Source organism: Mustela nigripes, chromosome 1 (genome assembly GCF_022355385.1).
Source record: "Mustela nigripes isolate SB6536 chromosome 1, MUSNIG.SB6536, whole genome shotgun sequence".
NCBI classification, from domain to species: Eukaryota; Metazoa; Chordata; class Mammalia; order Carnivora; family Mustelidae; genus Mustela; species Mustela nigripes.
In genome coordinates this window covers 142,349,658-142,372,583 of record NC_081557.1, presented here as the reverse complement: position 1 = coordinate 142,372,583, position 22,926 = coordinate 142,349,658, and the positions used below count along the sequence as shown (strand labels likewise).

Sequence of the window (22,926 nt, the reverse complement as noted above, 5' to 3'; positions counted from 1 at the left end):
ACAGGCTTTCATAGTCCTTGGAAAATTGGCATTGGTAGTGTCTTAACAAAGTAAGTAGCCTTAAAGAGAAGGACTCTGATAATTTTGTTGTAGTATAATTGATATGATATCCCAGGTCATCTGATGCTTGAAATCTTCAGTCAGGGAATTTGTCATTTGTGATCCTTGGTGTAAAAAATGAGTGTGTGAGAGTTCAGCTTAGACATGTCCTTCTATGTAGTGATGTTTGGATTTCTCTTGTAGAAGTAAATATTGTATTTCATAAGGGTTTTAGAGTCTGGTATGTGTGTCAATGAAATACAATATTTTTCTTTGTAAAAACCTGGGTTTGCTTATCTATTGCTAAGTGTAATGGAACTCTTTTGTGCCACAGTTATTTTGTTGGTGGTTGGGGGGGCTTGGTTTGAAGGGATGGGTGAGTTAGCATTTCACCTGTGTGCATTCAAAATGTCTTATAATATGTGTCAACTAATTTTTTTTTTTTTTTAAGAAGCAGCCTTTCAGTATTGGGAACTCTAACAGAAAATAGGAGTAAGAATGTTATTACTAAAGAAAAATTGCGATATGAAACAAATTATACTTGGTGAAATTAGAATATCTTTATTAAAATAAAGGTTTCCAATTAATCATAGTTCAGGGACACCCTCTATTTTATTTTACTATGAGTTAAGTTATATGTATGTACATATATGTATAAAAGGCAACAATCATATATTTGAATGTTAACGAAAATGACTTTATATTATGTACTGCACTTGATTTTTTCACTGTACTGGAAATTGTTTAAAAGAACCTCAAGAATTAAGGTAGTTGAAATAAAGTAAAGTAGTAGCTTAGATGTGTATTACCATCTTTATATTAGAATTTAAATAAATGTAATGTATGCTTAAAAATTACCTTCTATATTTATTACTGATGAGAATATTGAACTGTAAGTTGAAAATATTAGAAGTTTTTTTATTTCCTTAGATGTTTCCTTGTTTGCCTCTTATCTATGGCTTTATAGAGGTTATGTGTTTTTTGCTGTGAAATACAAAATATTTCTGGAATTTCATGTCATGTGTTATAGATCTATATAAACATTAAGTAAACCATATTTTTCTAGTTAAACATTTATCTAAATTTTTTTGATCCTGCACTTCAAGATTATTTTTACTTTTTCTTTTATTGATGACCTATTCTGTGTTCTATAGCTATAAACTGCTTAGTTTGTCAGCTTTATTAAGATAATATTTATTTCTTAATTTAAACATTTTTAGATAATTTAAAATATTTAGGCAGTGGTCAAAATCTGTCACTTTCCTATGTATTATTATTATTATTATTATTATTGTTTATTAAGATGAATTTAGAAAACCATCATTGACTATGCTTTAGTTTTACAAGTGGGAAACTTCATTCTAAGTCATATAGAATACACAGTGTATCTATGTCTATACGTGTATTTATCTATATATGTATTTATCACAGAGGTCTCCTGCTGCCAAGATGGTTTATATAGTCTGAAGTAATGATTACTTAATGTTATTCAGAATCTTTAGACCATTTCAGTTTACCACTTTGTCATTTTTAATTTACATAATTATATTTATTTATTTAATATATTATATACTAATATAATTTTAATATATTTATATTATTTTAATTTTATAATATAAATTATATATATTATATCAGTGTGATATATTAATATAACAATTATATATTTATACAATAATTTATATATAATTATATAATATATAATAATTATATATTTATATAATAGTTATATATTATATATAATTTATAATTACATATTTATATAATTTTGGAAGCACAGAATGAAGAGTTATCTGTGAATAGGGTCTTCTGGATTTTATTATCATTATCCCATTTAAGTGAACTTTTAAATGAACTTTTAAAAATTGAAATATGATTGACATATATTGAGTGAGCTTTTTAAAAAAGATTTATGTATTTATTTGGGGGGGCTGAGAGGTGGAGGGTGAGGGTAGGGGGACAGGAAGAAAGAATCTCAGACAGACTCCCTACTGGACACAGAACCCTATGCAGGTCTTGATCCCACAACCCTGAGACCATGATCTGAGTAGGACAATGAACTGACTGAGCCACCCAGGTGCTCCTGTTAAGTGAACTTTTAAAAACCTTTCTATATAGTTAATTTTGTGTGTGGAAACATCACTGTGGCTAAAGTGGGGATTTTTTCCCCTTGATTATCTATGTCAGAGTATAAAGTAATTCTAGTTTTTCAATATAGTAGAGAAGAACTGGCTGCTGACTACTCTGACCCGAGAAGTATGAGTTTGATTTTTCCGAAGAATGTGCTTGTGGGATGAAAGTAGAAAAGACATTGGATTAGAGTCCTTCTGTTTGGCAATAAAGGATGGTTAACGATAACATGGGGCACACTTATGAAAAGTAATTGACCAAGGCAGAGGTTTCTAAACTGGGCTAGTTAGTAGATTCACCTGGCTTGGGATGGGTAAAATCCTGGGGCCCAGGCCCTAGAGATTTTCATTCACTGCATGTAGATTGGTGCATACACTCTCATTTTCAAAGTTTGCAAGCAGGTGGTCAGTCGGATTTGAACTGAAAGGCTGGGCTAACGGCTATGACACTGATGTGTAACCACTGAAGTTTACAGATCCGTAGAATGAGAAGATCATGGAAGATCTGACAGAGTTGAGACCAAGATAGGAACCCTATCTCAGTGGCCTTGGTATGCCAAAGTAAAGGGCCTGATTATTACTTTCAGGAAAATGGAAGTCTATGGGTCGTATGTCACTATAATTTAGAAGGACTAATTGACAGAATTTAGAGACTGAGAGAATTTACAGATGAGGGAATTTAAAAAATTTACAGATGAGGGAAAAGTTGGAGTAAAAAAGGTTCCAGTGCTTTGAACTTGCATGTCTGGTAGTATGATGCCTTTGCCAGCTATAACCAAATCTGGAAGGAATGCAATGGGTGGATATCAGAGTTGAAATGAATGTATTTGATATTAGGCATGTTGTAGTACATGCTTTGACAGGGAGAGCTATAGGAGGTATGAAGAGAAGCTGGGCATTGAGTCACTTGAAACATTTTGGAGATAGGATAGTGTAGGGTGGAAGGGTAGGTAAATAGGAAGAAAACAGAAGCAAAATGAGGCGCTTATAAGGTCAGAAGGCTATAGGGACAGACTTTTGACAAGTAAAATTTTGCTGCTCATTTCAGTGCAAAATTATCTCATGGCCTGTTTTAAGCAAACCATGCAATATGTTGCCAATTCTCATATAAAGTGGATGCCAGATTTCATAAATTCTACTTTTTTTTTTGAGAGTGAGAGTGTACAGGGAGAAGGGTGGGAGTAGAGGGAGAAACAGAATCTTAAGCAGGCTCTACATCCAGCACAGAGGTTGATCTGGGGCTTGATTCATGACCGTGGTATTATGACCTGAGCTGAAATCAAGAGTTGGATGCTTAACCAACTGAATCACCCAGGCACCTGCATTCTATTGAATTTTGTAAGCAAGGTAGTATTAATCTTTTGCAAAACATAATTTGTAAATGATGGTTTGGGTTCCTTCCAATTTTTTGCTTCTTTCAACATTCGTGAACACCTGCTTATGTGTACATATGTTTTTATTACTTTTTGAAAACCTAGGAGTAGAATTGCTAGATTATATGGTAAATGTGTGTTTAGCTGTATAAAGAACTGCCACACCGTTGTCCACAATGGCTGTAACATTTGCATTCTCAACATGTTATGAGAGTTCTGGGTGTTCTACATCTTCCCCAACCCTCAGTATTGTCAGTGTTTTTAATTTTAGCCACTCTAGAGGATATGTGGTGATAATCTCACTGTGACTTTATTATGCATTTCTCTGAAGCCCAGTGTTGTTGAGAATACTTTCATATGCCTATTGGCTATTCAGATACTTTTTCTGGTGAAATATTAGTTCATCCATTTAAGCAAATTTTTAAAAGATAGGATTTTCCCCACTAAAAAGTCTATTACTGGAATCTCTCTTGTGTTCTATTGATCTACAGCCAGTTCTTAAAAAAAAAAAAATTAAAAGATTTTTTTATTTTTTAAAGAGAGAGAAAGAGAGAGTGAGCATGGGGGGTGTCGAAAATGGAGAAGGGGGGAAGAGAAACTCAAGCAGACTCCTTGCTGAGGGTGGAGCCTGAGCCAGGGTTCTATCTCCTGACTCTGAAATCATGACCTAAGCCTAAAGCAAGAGTCCAACGCTTAACCAACTGAGGCACCCAGGAGCCCTGATCTACATGTCATTTCTTATATCAATATCACATTGTCTTCAATTGTGTAGCTTTATGGTAGCTTTTGAAATCATATAGTATAAATCCCCAGCTTTGTTCTTTATCAAAATTGTTTTAACTCTTTTATGTCTTCACTATTTCATATAAATTTTGAAATGGGCATATCAATGTCAAATGTTTGTTAGGATCTATAGATCGATTTGGGAAGGTTTATTCTCAACAATAGTGAGCCATCCACACCATGAACATGGTATATTTCATAATTTATTTACATCTTCTATTGTTTCCCTTCACATGGTTAAGTATCCTTTTGTAATTTTTAGTGTACAGGACATGTGCATCCTTCATTAAATTTATTCCTAAGCATTTCATTTTTGATGATAAGTAGTAGGTTTTTACTATTTCGTTCTATACTATAAGGAAAGATCTGAAACAGATTAATCAATATCTTCTACTTACTGGTAGCATTAGAACAAGTACTTATAAAATGAGGTAAAACAAAATAAGTATGGCTTATGAGAGATATCCACATTTTATTCAAATGAATTAAACTGGTTGGCATTTTATTACTTGATATCTTTGTAAGAAATTATATATAAGTGTGAGTTTATACTTTTCTTGTAAATGTGTTTTTTTAACTTCTAGGAATTTTATGAATGTGATATTACTTGTGACCTATGTTTTGGGATCCCGCCTTACAAGGACATACCTACTATTTCAATCTGGTATGTTCCAGATTTGGGGGAACTTAGTGGCTAGGTTTTGGTGCCATTCATGTAAGCCTTTAAAAAGTACCTGATGCCTGGTTGAGACCTTGTTTGATTTTTGAGAACAGTTCTGTTTCTTCCTAGTGAAGTGCCAATCTGAATCATTTACATGAATTCATCTACCATTTTTCTCATTAACAAGTTACATTAGATACATTAACAAGTTACATAGATCTGTTTGGTTATTTCTTAGTGTGAATTGTTTATTTTACCTGTTTAATGAATTTTATGAAAATTATATCATTTTTAGATGAGATGGTAAAGCTAAGCTTCTTGGTCTCTTCAACTCCTACACTATGAGCTTTGCACAGTGAAATGGTGAACATTTAACAAAGGCATTTTGGATAAGGCTTGTGTCTATATGCTGAGGGGGAACGCTGTTATGGACCATAACTTTTATACAAACTGATCAGCTGCCATCTGTGTACAAAGCACTGTGATCAGCAGAGACCTGTTTGTGCCACTGTGTAGACAGATAGCAGCAGATCAATTTAGCTGAGCTGTTCTGTAGCAGTTCGGTCACGAGGACATAGACACTACCAAAGTGTAGTCATCATCACACCACTGTCCTTTGCTGGTTTAGATGGTGGCAAGAGAGAAAAACTGCTTGCTCTTCACCCCAGTACAGCTGAGGTAAGATCCACCTTTTTTCTCTTGAAGGGATAAGCAAGACCAACAGCAGCCTCTTTCAACTTTTCCCACATTGTTTTGATTTAAATTTATGCTATTTTTTTCCATAATAATTCCTCAAGCAAGGTATACAATTCAGCATCCCTTTGGTGGAGAGCAATGTATGGAGTACAGCTGAGATAAATTCTACTCACAAAATTGCATTGCTGAGCCCATCTAAGCATTTGACCTTGAAGACTCACAGGAAAGCAGACATTGCAGATTTGCCTACTTGCCCTTGACTTACAAGAGAGTAGTAGATAGTGAATTAATAGAAATTGATAAAGAGCGTCTGTCAGGCAGACGCTGAGGTCATGAGGCTGGTATGCGGAAGCAGTGCCCATACAACATGTGTAACACAGAACTGCAGCCAGGAGGGGTGGGTGGGTCATCGAAGCAGGAAATTAGCCTTCAGAAGGCATGTTGGCTTTCTGCACAAGCTACAGCCGCATGGACTGACTGAGAGAAAACACACAGGGAAATGGGGAGTGCTCACTGCTGCAGAGAAAAGAGCTCCCGTAGAAGGGGGCAGCACTGTTGCTGCTGCTGGCGCTTCAAAGATATGAAGACAGTGCAGGTTAGATCGTTATTTTTAAATGAATTAAAATGTTAATGGTACCAAGAGCAAATGTTCGGTACTTCTCCCATAGCTCAATAGACAACAGGCTGCGGAGGAATGCACAGAGAGAAGACACAGCTTATGAGGCCTTCGCTTGTGATTGTTTTCTTGTTGCTCTATTTTAAGCAAAGGTTAAATGTTGAGATTTGCTGTGGGGCAGTCCACCTCTGTTAATTTGTGCAGGGTAATGGTTGTTAGAACATCTCTAAATGAGCCTTGAAAGAAATGGAGAGACTCTTAAGTGTATATTTAGTTTTCCCAAATAGTTACTTTTGAAACACGAGCTTGTTAAAGGACATGCTTTAGAAATAATTAGTAGTTTACACACACATAACTTATATGTGTACTTCATGTGTGTTTGTTTTTGTTTCAGATAGCTGTTACCTTTTATATTTTTTCCTTTTGGTTAAACTAATGAGTGAGGATAAAATATTTTAAAAGATTAAATGCATTTTTATGGAAAGTTTTTCAGGCCATATTCCTTTTATACTTAGATTAAAACTTACTCCTTAATGTTCTACTGATTGAGAATGGGACTGATGGTATCAGCAGTTACTTGTTAGATTTTTCCCCTTAAAGATAATTGCTATTCTTCTATTTCAAGACAGGGTCATGTGAATGTTTTTTTGTGAGCCCTAAGTAATAGGTTGATTTTATTTTAGGAGCATCATGTTTAACCATTTATTTAGATTCTTTGGAGGAAAGTGAAGTTTAGGAACTGCTTAGAAATATGAAAAATTGGTATCTCGGAATATAAATCATTTTATAAATTGGGATTGCCCACCGGTATAATCTCAGTTTGACTGCTGTGTATTCCCTCACTGGGTGTAGCCTGACATGAATAAGTTTACATTCCAATACTGAGGAATTGCATTCCACTGAGTAGTTCTGACGTACAACAAGAATGTGGAGGCCCACACAAAGGGCAAGTTTAAGGACAGTGATAGAAGCAGCTTCTGTATTCAGCAACTGCCTTTCGTGGAAACTTACACTGGTTAAAAGTGCTCTTGACTCAACTTGGGTGGGGAAAATGTGGTCACCGAAAGTTAAGACAGGACGGCCTTACCAGAGTAAGATCCCTCAATACCCTGTCTGGTATATTATAACCAAAGGTATTTATGAAAACTAGGTAAGCCTTTATACTTTTAAACATTTGTATTTTCTGGTTATGAGTCTTGAAAGAAAGCTTATCAAGCTCTTAAAATTTTCTCTGTTTTACATTATATAGAAGATGAATTTCTTTTAGTAATTTTTTTTCTGCGTATTTTTAGTACTATAAAGTCATTGCATTTTGCACCTGTAAAAGTATTGAAGTTAGCTTATTACAATTTTACAACAATTTGTGATTCTTAATTTTAAATTTGTTCTGTACAAAAACTTAATGGGAATGAAAATTGGGATTGTTAAACTGTTTTTGGAGCAACCATTCCTAAATTGGTTGTGCTTAGGGAATATGAGCATTTAGGAATAATCTGCTTGTTATGCCCCAAGTGGTCTTTTCCATAATCATCGTTGTGAGCATAACCTTTTTTCTTTGTAATAGCTCAGAGAACCAGCAGATTGACCAAAAGTGAACCTGCATCACTTTTAGTTGTCATCTTTGGTTGTTTAATAAAAGATTATAAGGGCATTCTGAAATTACATTGAAGTTAATAGTTGAAAGCCAAACTGTACAGCATATTCATACAGAATAGTTTTAGAAGAATTTAAAATAGCCTGGAGTAATTAAATTTTCATATTGCATAGAACTGGAAGACTAGCAGCATTCTTAAAACACACGTAGCGTACTTCTTCTTCCTATCTCCCTATCTCTTTCTTTTTGACTTCATGGACTCTTGTGAAAGGCTGGTATCTAGTATAGAAAGGGCTAACAAGTTTTTAAATATTCAGTCAAGTCTCATTGATAACTGTTACCCACACTTTTCTTGATTTTGAACATTATCATGCATTTTGTATTTGTATTTATCTGTATACACAGAAAGACTGAAATGATCAGAAGAAAGGAATTTTTAAAACTAATTTAATTCAAAGTTTAAAAATGAGCTATGTGACTTTAAAAATTAAGAAGTTTAAACTTTAAAAATATCATTGTTTATCATGGTATGTGGTATTATGAGTGCCATTTCAAAGAAGCAGATGTTCTACTAGTTGAAGTTCTGGCAGCAGCTGCCTAAAAACCAAAAGCTTGGTTTTGGTTCAAATCTTTGACTATTCCAGGATAACCCTCCAGCTCTTGATGGTCATTTGTAATTTTGCTGAATTTGAATTGCCTTCTGAATTACAAAAGCTAATTTGTCTTTTTCTCACTCAGCTAGGCAGAAAGTGAGCCTAGCCAACCTCTGAGAACTTACCTTTTAGCTCTCCACTTGTCATCGGCTTTGTGCTTTATGGGTAAATGTGATACACTGTAGCAATATTTTTGAGGAGGTCGGGTAATTATTCCTCATAAATGTCAAGATCACCAAAGACTAGAGTTCATGTTATAGAATGTGGAAGGAGGCTATAGCAGAAAGCAAGAGAGAGTGTAAGGTCGGTGTAGTAGGACAGAATCCTGTATCATGGAATCTGGTTGTCCTTTCAGACATCTCATTTAACCTTCTCCCAGACATGCTGTCTTAGTTTCTTCCATTGTGAAAGGACAGTTGAACTAGAAAGTTCTTATGGGGAAAGTAGGAATGCACTGGCCATACATAATATCACTTGGGGGCCTTTTTCTAAACACAGATGTTTGAGAACCTTTGAATGTAGTAGCTTGGATTATGGCATACTTTGAGCTTTGAAGCTGAAGAAAAAAATGCGAAGAGGCCCTATACGATACGATTTTCTGTTTTTTTCTCAACTCTGAAGTTCTACAGGTCTGTTTTGGTTTTGAGATGCAACTGTGGGAAGCAAATATGAGATCCTTTTTGTTAAACTCATGGCACTTAACTATTCTGTCTGTACTCACAACTTCGTGTGTACTCATCTTATGTAGAGGATGTATACATTCTTACATACAGCCTATGTAAGAATGGGGACTATATTTAGTGAGCTCTCTATTGATTACAGAGTTTGTGTATAGATTCTGTAGTATGTGTCCAGTGAGTATTTGGAAGAGGAATGGGAAGAAAATTGTGGAGATGGGCCTAGCATGGCAGTACCCTCTAATTTATGGCTAAGGATAAAATAAAAATGGAATTAATGTTGGGTGAAAGAAAAATGTAGGTATAAATGTAGGTATAATTGACTTTTCAAAAACTATTTCAGTAATATTTGTTTACCTTTTCCCCGTTTCTTACCTGTTCAACTTTTACCCACAACTTCTCTCTTTCATTGCTAATTAACGTGGAAAAAAGATTGGTTCCAGGTTTGTCAGTGGTATAATTTGGTCATCAAAGTTTTTTTTTTTTTTAAAGATTATTTATTTATTTATTTGACAGAGAGAGAGATCACAAGTAGGCAGAGAGGCAGGCAGAGAGAGAGAGGAGGAAGCAGGCTCCCTGCTGAGCAGAGAGCCCGATGCGGGGCTCGATCCCAGGACCCTGAGCCGAAGGCAGCAGCTTTACCCACTGAGCCACCCAGGCGCCCCTGGTCATCAAAGTTAACTCTTCCTTTGTCCCTAAGATTTGCTGTTATTTGGTCAAAGTAGTAGTGTTCCCACTTTTTGTTATTCAAGCCCTGAAATTTTGCCAAGAAACTCAACCTCTTTATCCTTACATAAAATAATGTCATTTTAACTATTTTTAAAAGTTTATTAGTTTTTTTAATAAGCTCTACACCCAATGTGAGGCAAAACTCACAACTCTGAGATCAAGTTTCCCATGTTCTTCTGACTGAACTTGCCAGGCGCCCTTGCCATTTTAACTATTTAAGGTGTATGATTCATTGGCATTAATTACAGTCATACTTGTGCAGCCATGACCACTACCTGTTTCTAAAGTTTATGTTCCATGGCTCCAAACAGAAATTCTGTAACCATTAAGCATTCCTATAGCCCCCAATAATCCATTGTCTACTTTCTGTCCTTATAAATTTGCCTGTTCTATGTATTTCTTACAAGTAGAATCTTATATTTGTCATTTTGTGCCTGGCTTACTGCATATAGCAGAGTGCTTTCTTTCAGGGCTGATTCAGGCTATAACATGTATCAGGACTTACTGTTTTTTTCTTGGCTCCTATTGTATGTATTTATCATGTTCATCATGTTGATGAACACATGTTGTTTCCACCTTTTGGCTATTGTGAATAATACTGTTGTGAACTTTGATGTATAAATATCTGTTTGAGTCCTTGTTTTCAAAACTATTGAGTTTTTACTATTGAGTATTTACTTAGGAGTTGGATAGCTGGGTCATATGGATATTCTGTTCAGCTTTTTGATGAAGACCAACCTGTTTTCCACAGTGACTGCACCACTTTACACTCCCACCAGCAAAATAACAAGGGTTCCAAGTTCTCTATCCTCTTTAACACTTGCTATTTTTAAAAAATTAAAATCATCTTAGTATCTCATTCACATCTGATATCAGGTATGAAATGGTATCTCATTGTGGTTTTGGTTTACTTTTCTTTAATGACACAGGATGTTAATCAGTTTTTCATGCATGTATTGGCTATTTTGTATTCCTTTGGAGAAACTTCTATTCAAGTACTTAGCTCATTTTTTAATTAGGTGGTTTGTCTTTTTGTTGTTGAATTGTAGGAGTTCTTTATATATTCTGAATATTAAATATTTCTCAGATGTATGATTTACAAATATTTCCTCCTGTTCTGTAGATATTCTTTTCAGCTTCTTGATAATATCCTTTGATGCACAGAAGTTTTTAATTTTGAGGAAATCCAATTTATCTGTTTTTCCTTTTGCTGTTTGTGCTTTTAGTGTCATGTCTAAGAATCTCACTGCCAAACCATAAAATAGACTGAACTGTAGAGAACAAACTGAGGGTTGCTGGAAGGGAGGTTGGGGGATGCTGAATGGATTAAACAGGGTATTAATCCATGGGTATTAGAAGGCCCCTTGTGAGGAGCACTGGATGTTGTTTCTAAGTGATGAATCACTAAATCCTACACCTGAAATTAACCCGACACTGTATGTTAACTAACTGGAATTCAAATAGAAGCTTGGAAGAGAAAGCCAAAAGAATCCATTGCCAGATCCAATGTCTTGAAGGTTTATCCCAGTTTTTTTCCTAAGAGTTTTGTGGTTTGGGCTTTTTGTTTAGATCAGTGATCATTTTCACTTAATATTTGTATGTGGTGAGAGGTATGGGTCCAATTTACTTTTTTTTTTCTTCAATATAGCGGTACAGTTGTCCTAATGACATGTTCTTTCCCCATTGACTGAACCTTGCCAGAAATTGGTTAACTATAGATAACATGGCTTTATTTCTGGACTCTCAATTTTATTTTATTGGTTTCTATGTCTGCCCGTTTGCCTGTACCACACTGTTTTGATTAATACAGCTTTGAGGTAAGTTTTGAAATCAAAAGTGTGAGTCCTCCGCCTTTGTTCTTTTTCAAGATTGTTTTGGCTAACTAGGTCCCTTGGGATTTCATATGAATTTGAAGATTGGCTTTTCCCAAAGCTGTTGGGATTTTGATAAGGACTGCATTTGAAGTGGCACAAAGGAATATTTGGAGCCGAGTATGTCATATAGCTTGGAATGATCTTTCCCTTTCCTTCCCGTCTTCCTTGCTCCCTCCCTTCCTTCCTTTCTCTGACTTTTCTTTAAAAACCTTTAACTTATAGGTTTCTTTTTAAGTTGCCCATGCTCTTATTTAATTTGTATCATTCATAAATTTTCTTTTTTTTTTTTTAAAGATTTTATTTATTTATTAGACAGGTGGAGAGAAACCACAAGTAGGCAGAGCAGCAGGCAGAGGGAGTGGGAGAAGCAGGCTCCCCACTGAGCAGGGAGCCCCATGTAGGGCTCGATCCCAGGACCCTGGGATCATGACCTGAGATGAAGGCAGCTGCTTAACCAACTGAGCCACTCAGGCGCCCCTCATTTATAAGTTTTCTTGAATCATGATTTTAGAAACTTCAGTGATACTGAGTTTCAGGTGCTGTTAGTAAGACTGAAGTGTTCTTTTAATTTTTGTCCATAATCTTACAGAAAGCCCTTTGGAATTCCTTAATTTTTTTGTTGGAAACTTTTTAGTTCTGTTTTTCCCCTTAGAAACTTTCCTAGGGTAGTGTTATGTTCTAGGTTTTACATGGTTTTCTATAAGGGTAGGTATGGTAATTTTCATTTTTTTTTACTTCCTCATGTGTTCATCATTTTGAGATATGTTTCGTGTATTACTTATTCTTCAGTATGTCAGCAGCCTACTGTGCTAATGCTTTAAAGACTTATAGTTTCATTTATGTCTTTTAACTAAAATGTGAGAACCCCTTATTGTTTAATGTCATATTAAATGGTGTGTGCATTTCATCACTTTTCACGTTGGATATTTCATTGTGTAGATTGGATCCTCAATTACTGCTTTCTTGCACTAACATAAAACTTAATGATAATGTCTTACACTTTATTCTTACTCGCTTTGTTTTGTGCTTTACTGTCTTCAACATCTATATGTTGTTTGCAAACCTGAAGATTTCTCTCCATTTCTTTCTACTAGATCATCTAAAATATTTTTAAAAATTGATCTTAATATCACCTAGGGTAGATCTTATCTCTTATATGTCGCTATCTGGTTTCCTTTTTTATCTCTATATTTATTTTCCAGAACTGAGTTTTAAAACAGCTTATAGAGGGGGGCCTGGGTTGCTCAGTGAGTTAAAGCCTCTGCCTTCAGCGCAGGTCATCATCTCAGGGTCCTGGGATCGAGTCCCCGAATCGGGCTCTCTGCTCCTTAGGGAGCCTGCTTCCTTCTCTCTCTCTCTCTCTCTCTCTGCCTGTCTCTCTGCCTACTTGTGATGTCTCTCTCTGTCAATTAAATAAATGAATAATCTTTAAAAAAGTTAAAAAAAACAGTTTATAGAACTTGGTCCAAGATTTTAAAAAGCTTAGTAAGTAATGATATTTACTTCCTTTTGTTTACATATTTATTGTTTCAAAGAATCATAGGAAAAGCAAAAGTATTTCGCGGATTTAGTGAATTTCTAGCTAACATTTTTCATTATTCTCCCTATTCATTCCTACCTATAGCTTCTGGGTTGTAAGCATAGAGAAAGTCATCTTTGCATTAGAGACAAGAGGCCTAGTCATTAGTTAGGCCTAACATGTGCATTCATGACCTACTCTTTGTCTCTTTTGAGGCCATTCTTCACTTCTGGGTTCTTGGCTATGTTTGAAATAATAGATTTTTTGACAAATGAAATGATATATTCTCCTTTGCTAGAGTGTGTTCTGTGTACATTTGCCTTTTCTTTTCTGTTTTGTGTATTCAGGGAGTTACCAAGGGACAGTATTATTTCTCCTACAGTTCACATATTTATGCTGTTTAGTAAAACTTGAGTCTTTTGTGGCTGCAAAGAAAGTTTCTTCAGATTCTAGTATATCTCATTTCCAAAAGACTATCATGGAAGTATTTTTTAAGAGCACATTTTAGAGGATGCAAACTTTTCATTTCTAAGGTAATAATGTTTGCAAATAATATCTTCCTACCATAAAAATCTTTGAGCCAACGGCTAATTTTTACAAAGGTTTTCACCAGAATTTTCTCTTCATGGTTCTAGTGTGTGTGTGTGGCTATGTCAGAATAAATCCACTTCAGTGTTAAGGTGGGAGCTATCATAGATAGGACAAAGTTGCTGTATCCGAGTTCACTAGTGAAAAATTTCTGGGAGAAATGGGCTTATAATAAGCCCATTATATATTATATATATTATAATGCACAACAACCTGAATTAAGAAAAAAAGTTTTTTGAATACCTTTTCTTAAACTTATTTAGAATAAGTTGATTTCAAAATTTAGAAAGAGGCATGTGGGTGGTTCAGTCAGTTAAGTGTCTGCCTTTGGCTCAGGTCATGATCTCAGGGTCCTGGGATGGAGCCCCACTTTGGGCTCCCTGCTCAGTGGGGAGTCTGCTTCTCCCTCTCCCTCAGCCCCTCCTCCTGGCTCATGATCTCTCTCTCTCTCAAATAAATAAAATTTTTTAAGAAAATTTATAAAAATCAAATATACTTTTTAGGCGAAAGAAATGCTTAACCTAAGCAGTTAAATTACAAAAGAAAATGTATATACATTTTATCCTTTGCATATTTATATAGTTTGCCTTTGATTCAGTTCTTATCCATTAGAATATTTAACATCTTCTCTTAACTGGGAGTGATTTAAACAGCCTAACATAAAACACATTCATACTGATTTTCTGTTACTTACATTATCAATTTGAAGATATGATACTGGAATTTTCCAGAAAAATATATGTCTGAAAATTAAGAAATTGAATGGTTCCTTGTCATTTGGTATAAATAATGATTAAAGAGTTTCTCTTTCTCCACTAGTTGTTTTTGTTTTTCACTTTCATTTAATTGGAGAATTGGCCTAAATTTACAATTTATATTTCATAAATCTTTTTTTTTTTTCTTCCTAGTTTTGGCAAGCGTTCTGCAGGAAGCTTTAGGCGTGGCTGTGAATGCATTGTTTTAGAGCCTTCTGAAATGATTGTGGTAAGAATACTTCTGTGAAGAGTTTTTTCCCTAAAATAAATTATAAAGTAAAAGCCCTTTAACAAAGTACTTATAGTTCATTTCATATTTTTTAACTTTAGATATATTTATCTCACAATTTTTTATTATGGATCTGAGTTCATAATCATACTATTATAATTATTTATAAGAGTCACTGAAATGAAAAAGAAGACTCAAAAGGGGCAAATACCTAAGTGTTTCATGCTTGAGCTTTGTCAAATCAATCCATGATAATGCCATTTATTTGAAATTTGGGGAGAATATTTGAATTGCAGGACTTTAGCTCTCCAAATATTAATTGGAGTGAATGAAATAGTTCAGATGAGTCATAGTGGTAAGTGGTATATAATCAGGCAACAGTTAACATAAGGAAATCAATTTGGTTTTTTGTGTATGTCCTATGTCAGTATGTTTTTTAAATCCTACAATTCAGTTAAAAAGAGAGAGAAAGATTTCAACAGAGTGTCTAACCAGCATACTGGCTCCCCAGTTTTCTGGTGTAATATACAAGATGGTGAAAGCTTTTTATTCACATTTAGTAAAGTATTTGGTAGAAAGCTGTAAGTCTATTTTCAGAGGAGACTTAGGGTTTTCCCCTATGATGTAGGAGAGGAATTTATCAGAATGAAAACTTCCTTGTCAAAGGTAGTGAAAACCTGTGGTAAAATTTCACAAAATTTACTCTTCAGTGAGAAAGTAGCATGATGGTGAGTAAAGATCTAGGATTGGAAAAATGTGCCTGGTTACATAGGAGCTTACTGTAGCAGGTCTTGAAAAGCATTTTAGATATATCCTAGAGATTTTAGCCCCTGTTAGTGCTGTTTTGTGTTTCTCTAAGGGACTTTTGATCTTCAGAATTCTTTGAGGATTTTATACTTGCCCATTATACAAACTCCTAGGTTTGCCAGTGTGAAAATGGTCTTAGAATCTTGGTATGCCTTAATTGTAAGCAATCACATTTTTGTTATGTAAGTATGACGAGGATTGACCTAAGATAACTTCTATTCTGGTTAGTCCATTCATCAGTTTCTAAAATGTTGAAAATGAGGATTTTTTTTAAATAACTCTATTTATAAAAAGAGTAACTGAATCTACAGACTGAAAGTAGGAAGAGAAACCCTTCGGTAACCTACCAGAGCCATTCTGCTAGCAGTCCTGTTTGAGTCATTTGGGATTTAGGGGTTTTTTACAGCTTTACTCACATACATCAGGGTTAGGACAATGGGGCGGCTGCTTCCATATTTTGAGGCAATGTATCCTGTGAGTTCTTTCACTAATAAATCAGCACAATGATTACTGAAAATATCCTTCCCTTTGAAACTGCAGGAAATTCAAGAGTTACTCATTATTGTCCTAAGTGGAACTGAAAATGCTTCTTCATAAAAGAAAAGTTACTCAAAACCAATTAGTTCCAGAGAAGTTCAGAGACACTTAGTCTGTCATGATAGTTTGTCCACAAATGTCTTTGCAAAATGAATGAATATGGATTTATCTGTAAGTTTTATTCTGTGACTGGTCTTAATATGGAATGTTGTGTTTGAAGAAATAAATTTTGGGGGGTTTTATTTCAGGTGGACTATATGGATGAAAATGAAGAATATTTTCAGCGTCAAGCTTCTCATCGACAATCTCGAAGGAGATTTAGAAAAATCAACCAGAAGGGTGAAAGACAAACCATCATTGACACTGTGGATCCTTATCCTGTGGGCAAACCACCTTTGCCTCGAGGTTATCATACGGTAAGTTACTGAAGTATAAAATTTTTAATCTTTAGTTTTTTTTGGTGAGAGTTTTGTGAGAAGACATATGCATTTCCTATTTTAGTTGAATAATTCCTTTCTGTGATCTGTGCTGGAAACACATACAGTATGAATAGTTTGAAAGAGCATTGAAATAAGATATCAAAAGACATTGTTTAGCCCTTTTATTTATTAAAGTGTCCTCTGAGGATTAACTTTGTGATCCGCGATGCAGCTGTAACTGGGATATTTTAAGTTCTTAACTTAATCTAAAATTTGAACTCCCTCTGCTCCTACCCCAAACGATTAGCATAGACTTACTTTTTATTTCAAAAGTAGATATATAAAAATCACATGTTATTTTCATACTTTACATACCATTGTGAGACTATTACATGATACTTTTTTTTGTTTTTAATATGAAATGAAAGCTCAATTTGAAGTGATACTTTTTAAAATCCCAATGTAAAGATGGTCTGAAGTATTTTTGATCGGTTCAAAATTCTTCTTAAATGCTGTAGCCCTGTCGATCATCATTCATTTCACAAATATTTTATAAAGTATTTTTATATTTGGGGAAACCATTGCACAGATAATGAGTGATCTGTATAAAACCCCAGGAAAGTCAGTTTTAGGACCTTATTTTTCATACTCCTTTCTTTCTGCTTAGCTGCCCTATGCTCATTTCCCCTGAGAATAAATTTGAGGATTTCTGTTTTCAGAAAGAAAGTAATATGAATTCTTATATATGTCATAATAGAGTCCAAGATGGTTTGTCTATACATAAATACAATTAAGTAGTCATTATAAGTGAAATTAATTTTAAAATAAAAATATGAAAAACCTAAAAATAGGTAATTGACAGTTGTTTTACATTTCTCATTTGTTTTGCTTACCTGCACTTTCTTTCTTTTTTGCAAATAAGTATAAGTGCAAAATACATGGGAAAATATATAGACTTAAAATCATATACTGAATTTTTGGTAACTTTTAGTGGTATGATAGACTTTATACCTATACTTCGTATGTTTTATTTCTGAGAGCTCTTTGTGTATGAATATTTAAGCAGTTTGACCACCAGCTACCCGCCTACTCCTTTCACTACCCATGCACTATTTTAATTTAACATGATTTTTATAGTTGAATCATTTCATTGAGCTCCTTTGGAAAGGGTAGCTTTTTGCTCATTATAAAGAGAGCTTTGTTTAGCCTTTGGAGAGACTTGGTATTTAAAAAAAAAAACAACCATGAAAGGTTTTTTTGTTGTCATTGTCTATAAAAGAAGGTAGTATTTTTAGTGTTGATATAGCATCATGGAAGAAGAAAATTTGGATTAAAAATAGTGGCATATATTAATAGTTCCATATATTATTTTAGCCTGATGCTAATATTGTTAATATTCTTTCTGCTCTGGAATTTTTCCTAATCAGATTCCATACTAAAATAGTGGGAGTGTGAAGTACTTAAAATTTAGTGTTAAAGCTGATTGGTTTAATTTTATAGTAGTGTTTTTCACACTTAAGTTGGGGGAAACCTATAACTGTTTTTCTCTTTTATTCCCATTTGTTCCCCCTTTTATGAAATATTTAGCTTTCCCTATGTGACTTCCCTTTTTTGGTCTGATCTAAAAAAAAGTGTGCAGTGTTTTTTATTATTCTAAGATTACTTTTTATTTTAATTTGATGAGTTTTTTTTTTTTAAGATTTTATTTATTTACTTGACAGGCAGAGATCATAAGTAGGCAGAAAGGCAGGCAGAGAGAGAGAGGGGGAAACAGGCTCCCTGCTGAGTAGAGAGCCCGATGCAGGGCTTGATCCCAGGACCCCGGGATCATGACCTGAACCGAAGGCAGAGGCCTTAACCCCCCGAGGCACCCAGGTGCCCCATAATTTGATGGTTTTAATAAATATCTTACCTGGTCAACAAGTACTTTTATTAGGGAGTATTCAGTGCTAGGATGAAAAATTTAGTTTGATTACTAATAGATCATTTAATAGCTTACTAATATGTGACATGTTGGTATTAATTTTACTAAGTGAGTTCAGATTGGTAGCATCATAGTCATAATTGAAAATATTGGATCCTTTTTTGTGCGTGCAAGGTGTGTTTTTATTATACTTCTATAATATTATTTCACCTAACTACATGATTTTAGTATAGAAAACAGCAAAATTTTATTGTGTATATGGTGCCACAAGATAAAAAAATAAAATAAAAGTTACTATTCTTTATTAGTCCTAAGTTATAGTTACTTATTCTTAACAGAAATACTTCCCTTTGAAAGAACTGTAGTAAGAGTGGGACTGAGGGTGAAAAGTTTATTTGGAAAATGCATGGTCATACTTCACAGGTGATTTTAAATGATTTCCAGTGCATTTCAAGTGCATGGCTAGAGAACATTATGCATACAGCCAATTCTATATGGTCATTCTTAACCTAATTTTAACATTATCTTCGTTTTGGCAGATATACTATAGCATGTCTGATAATGTTCATCTTTTCCTTTCCTCCTTTATGGCACTCATTTCATTTTGGCTCAAAGGAATGCACTAAATCTCAGGTATTGTAATTTGTGTGTGGTCTCCTAATACTAACCTAAGTTTATTTGTGAATTTTCATTGTAATTAATGAGTTTATAATATTGATATGTTTGGCTTGGTCTTGTCCTTTTGTATTTTGCCCTGATTCAGTAAAATCTCTTAAAGCTGCTAATGGTTTAAGTGATGGCACAGTTTCCTTAATTTATGCAGGTGTAGTGATGGATTGTCCACCCTGTCTACTGTAGTTCCACCTAAGTGCAGCCTACTTAGTTTTTGGTTTTCTTTTCTTTTCTTTTTTTTTTTTTTTAAGAAGGGGTGGAAGCACTGTTCTTAACTAACATGATTTGTAAGTGAAGAAATGAAGAGGAAAAGATAGGTAGACATAATGGAAATTTAATTGCTTTTTATGTGAAAGCTTATGGGAAACCCATTAGAAATTTACATTTTAAATGCTATAGGTAAAAGCTTTAAATTTCAGGAATCCCAATATGAAAGCATTTTGGGAGAGTACTAGCAAAATTTTAGTCAGAAAGAATAAAGGCTTAGTCAAAAAGGAAATGAGAATTTAAAAATGCTTCTGTTTTCTTATTTACACTTTATTTTTAACCAGAATTCATGCTTTATTTCATTCTAGAAGCCTATAATAATATCTTTACTCATTTCTTTCATGCCAACACATGACTAATTTATGATTTTCAGTGTTAACTCTTGAAATGGTGGGTCAGATTGGGGGTTATCAGGGAATTTGGAGTAAAGGAAGGAAAACCAATTTTATCTCTGGAAAGGAATTGGTTAAGTAACTCATAGAATCTTATGGTTGTGTTTTTTTATTGCCCAGGAAAAAGATCATGTATGATTTAGTTGACATTAGAAGAACTCTGCTGTCAATATAATGTCTTTGGCTGTTTTAGTAAACTTGCCTGAAATAATGAAATATTTGTATAGAATTTCAAATTAAAATGAGGCAATAACTTTATGTTCTGTGCAAGAGAATGCATATTAAAATGCCACAGGTGTCATGGCTGCTATATGGTACTTGAGAAGCACTGCTCTATTTTAGATGATATGATAAATCTTAGACATTTTCATCCTATTTGTAACTTTAATAAAATTTTCATGTAATTGTATACTTTTAAAAATTGCATCAGTGTTTTGGACTTTTATCTGGTAAAAGTATACTCTAAACATATATAAATTTAATATTTTAAAAGATATATCAGTACATAATTAATCTTTCTCTTTTTTAATATGAAAAATTACTAGTTAGTCTAATTCCCATTTAGAAGTAGGAATTGAATTGAAAATATACACTGAGTTATGATATATACTTTATGTACACTTTTTAAAATTAAATGTGTTGCAGTAATTTAAAAGAGATTATAATAATTTTCTTCAGAAACAAGAGTACTCAAATAGTCCATGTGGAGTGTTTTCTAGACATTTTTCCAAGGCAAGTGTATGAGGTTTGCAGAGAGAATAATAAGCATTTTAAAATGCAGTGAGAAGGGGATATGGGAGATGGCTTTCATTACCATTTTCCTACATTTTGATGCTGTGAGGTTGAGGCTGTATTTAATATTGCTAGAAAAGAGGATGTGGCATGAATTTTCAGTCTTAAGGTAGATAATGAAAATAGAGGCAGGTAGTAGATAAGGTTCTTGGCAGAAGCTGGAAGATTTGGGGTCAGTCACTTTAGACTTGGACAAGTTTATTTTGTGTCTGGGTTCAGATTAGGGTAGAGGAAAAACCTTTATTTTACCCAAAATTACAGACCCTGCCTGTCTATATTTATGGGCAATTTATTCCAGGAGTTTGTGATTTATTCTAGAAGATACTTAAGGGGAGGACTTAACTTACCTGATTGCAGTGATGGGGAGACTGGTACATACTTGTTTTGTCATCTTATATTTCTTTTTTTATTTTAATAAAAAGAGAGCTCTGCCCTCTTCTCAGTTTAGAAAGAACAAAATTGTACAGATATATTAGACTGAAGACTGCAGAAAACCTGTCCTGTCTATACCATGGAGTTTACATGAACCAACAGACATTTCAGTCTAGCAAGGCTAAAAGGATTGAAATGCTCTTGATGCTTTGAAGTTCTGATTGACATTCCACTTCCCATTCCTACTTACCCCAACAGATGGCTCTATTTTTTTTAATAGTTTAATTAGCAAACATTTTTAGAGTATTATCAATGTATGTACTACTGTTCTAAAACATTTCACATAAATTAAATCGTTTAGTATACATAACTGCCCTGTGAGGAATGGATTATTATTACTACTGTTTACAGATTAAGAAATGAAAGAACAAGATGAGGGAATATGCTTAAGGATACACAGCTAGTAAGTAATAGAACCAAAATTCTAACCCCAGAAGTCTGGCTAGAGTCAAAGCTTTTCACATCACTCTATACAGCAAAATACAATAAGCTCAATGAAGGAAAGTGACCTCTTTTAAAATATGGGGGGAAAAAAACCCCAAAAGTAGATTACATATTTAAAGGATTGGTATTCCTCAGCTGTATAACTTCTTAGCTAAACATTTTATGGATTTGATTTAGTTCAAGTAATATTTGGAAATGTCTGTGACTAGTAATTGTTAGGATGAGAAGAGACAGTCAAAATCCAAGATGGCCTTGTGACTTTTAATTTTGTGTTTTTCTTGTTGTTTTAATCTTGGAATGTTTTATTTGATCAGGTGTAAGCACACTCACATTGTCCCAAAGGACATTTTCCCAAGGAATGGCTCTGCTTGCAAATTTGAATTGGAGGATTTGAACACAGTATAACATAAAACATACTCATAAAGTTTTAATCAATGCAAAATTTTTGAAGTAATGGAAACCAGTTGATCATATAAAAAGATATCTTCCACACATTTCATTAGTAGTCCTTTTCTACAATATGGATATATACTTCAGAGCACTGTTTAATAATTATGTATTATATTTTTTAGTAGATTAGGCTTAGTTTAAAATTCTTGGTGCAGATGCATAAGAAGTAATAAAAAATAGTACATAAAATTAAGTTAATATAATGTAGGTTGAATACAATGTAATATTAACATAATGGGATTAAATTTTGAGTTACAGTCAGTGATAATATAATTATCTGTAAAATGTGGCACCAGTGTAATAAGATTGATCAATGCATGAGGCTTATGTAAATGAGTCCTATTTTTTTATAAGGTTATTCTTTAAAATAATATAAGACAAGTTCTATTTCTAATAATATTTATATAATCATTCCTATGTTATATCTTATATTTCTCTGAAGTAGACTTTTTTTTTAACTTTTTTTTTTAATTTTTTATTTTTTATAAACATATATTTTTATCCCCAGGGTACAGGTCTGTGAATCACCAGGTTTACACACTTCACAGCACTCACCAAAGCACATACCCTCCCCAATGTCCATAATCCCATCCCTTTCTCCCAAACCCCCTCCCCCCAGCAACCCTCAGTTTGTTTTGTGAGATTAAGAGTCCCTTATGGTTTGTCTCCCTCCCAATCCCATCTTGTTTCATTGATTCTTCTCCTACCCACTTAAGCCCCCATGTTGCATCACCACTTCCTCATATCAGGGAGATCATATGATAGTTGTCTTTCTCTGCTTGACTTATTTCGCTAAGCATGATACGCTCTAGTTCCATCCATGTTGTCGCAAATGGCAAGATTTCATTTCTTTTGATGGCTGCATAGTATTCCAT

General features: G+C 34.0%; 1 protein-coding gene across 11 annotated transcripts in view; it reads left to right on the top strand.

Annotated features, from left to right (window-relative positions):
- RAPGEF2 (Rap guanine nucleotide exchange factor 2) overlaps positions 1 to 22,926 on the top strand; it is a 249,798-nt gene that overhangs the window by 113,254 nt on the left and 113,618 nt on the right. For 8 of the 11 annotated variants that reach the window (XM_059374435.1, XM_059374412.1, XM_059374397.1 and 5 more), the window contains exons 5-7: positions 14,840 to 14,915; positions 16,508 to 16,675; positions 19,218 to 19,235. In XM_059374435.1, the coding sequence (XP_059230418.1) occupies positions 14,840 to 14,915; positions 16,508 to 16,675; positions 19,218 to 19,235 (262 nt within the window). Of the gene's footprint in view, positions 1 to 6,199; positions 6,277 to 14,839; positions 14,916 to 16,507; positions 16,676 to 19,217; positions 19,236 to 22,926 lie in introns of those variants that run through there. The other 3 variants (XM_059374445.1, XM_059374406.1, XM_059374450.1) reach the window with 2 other exon arrangements.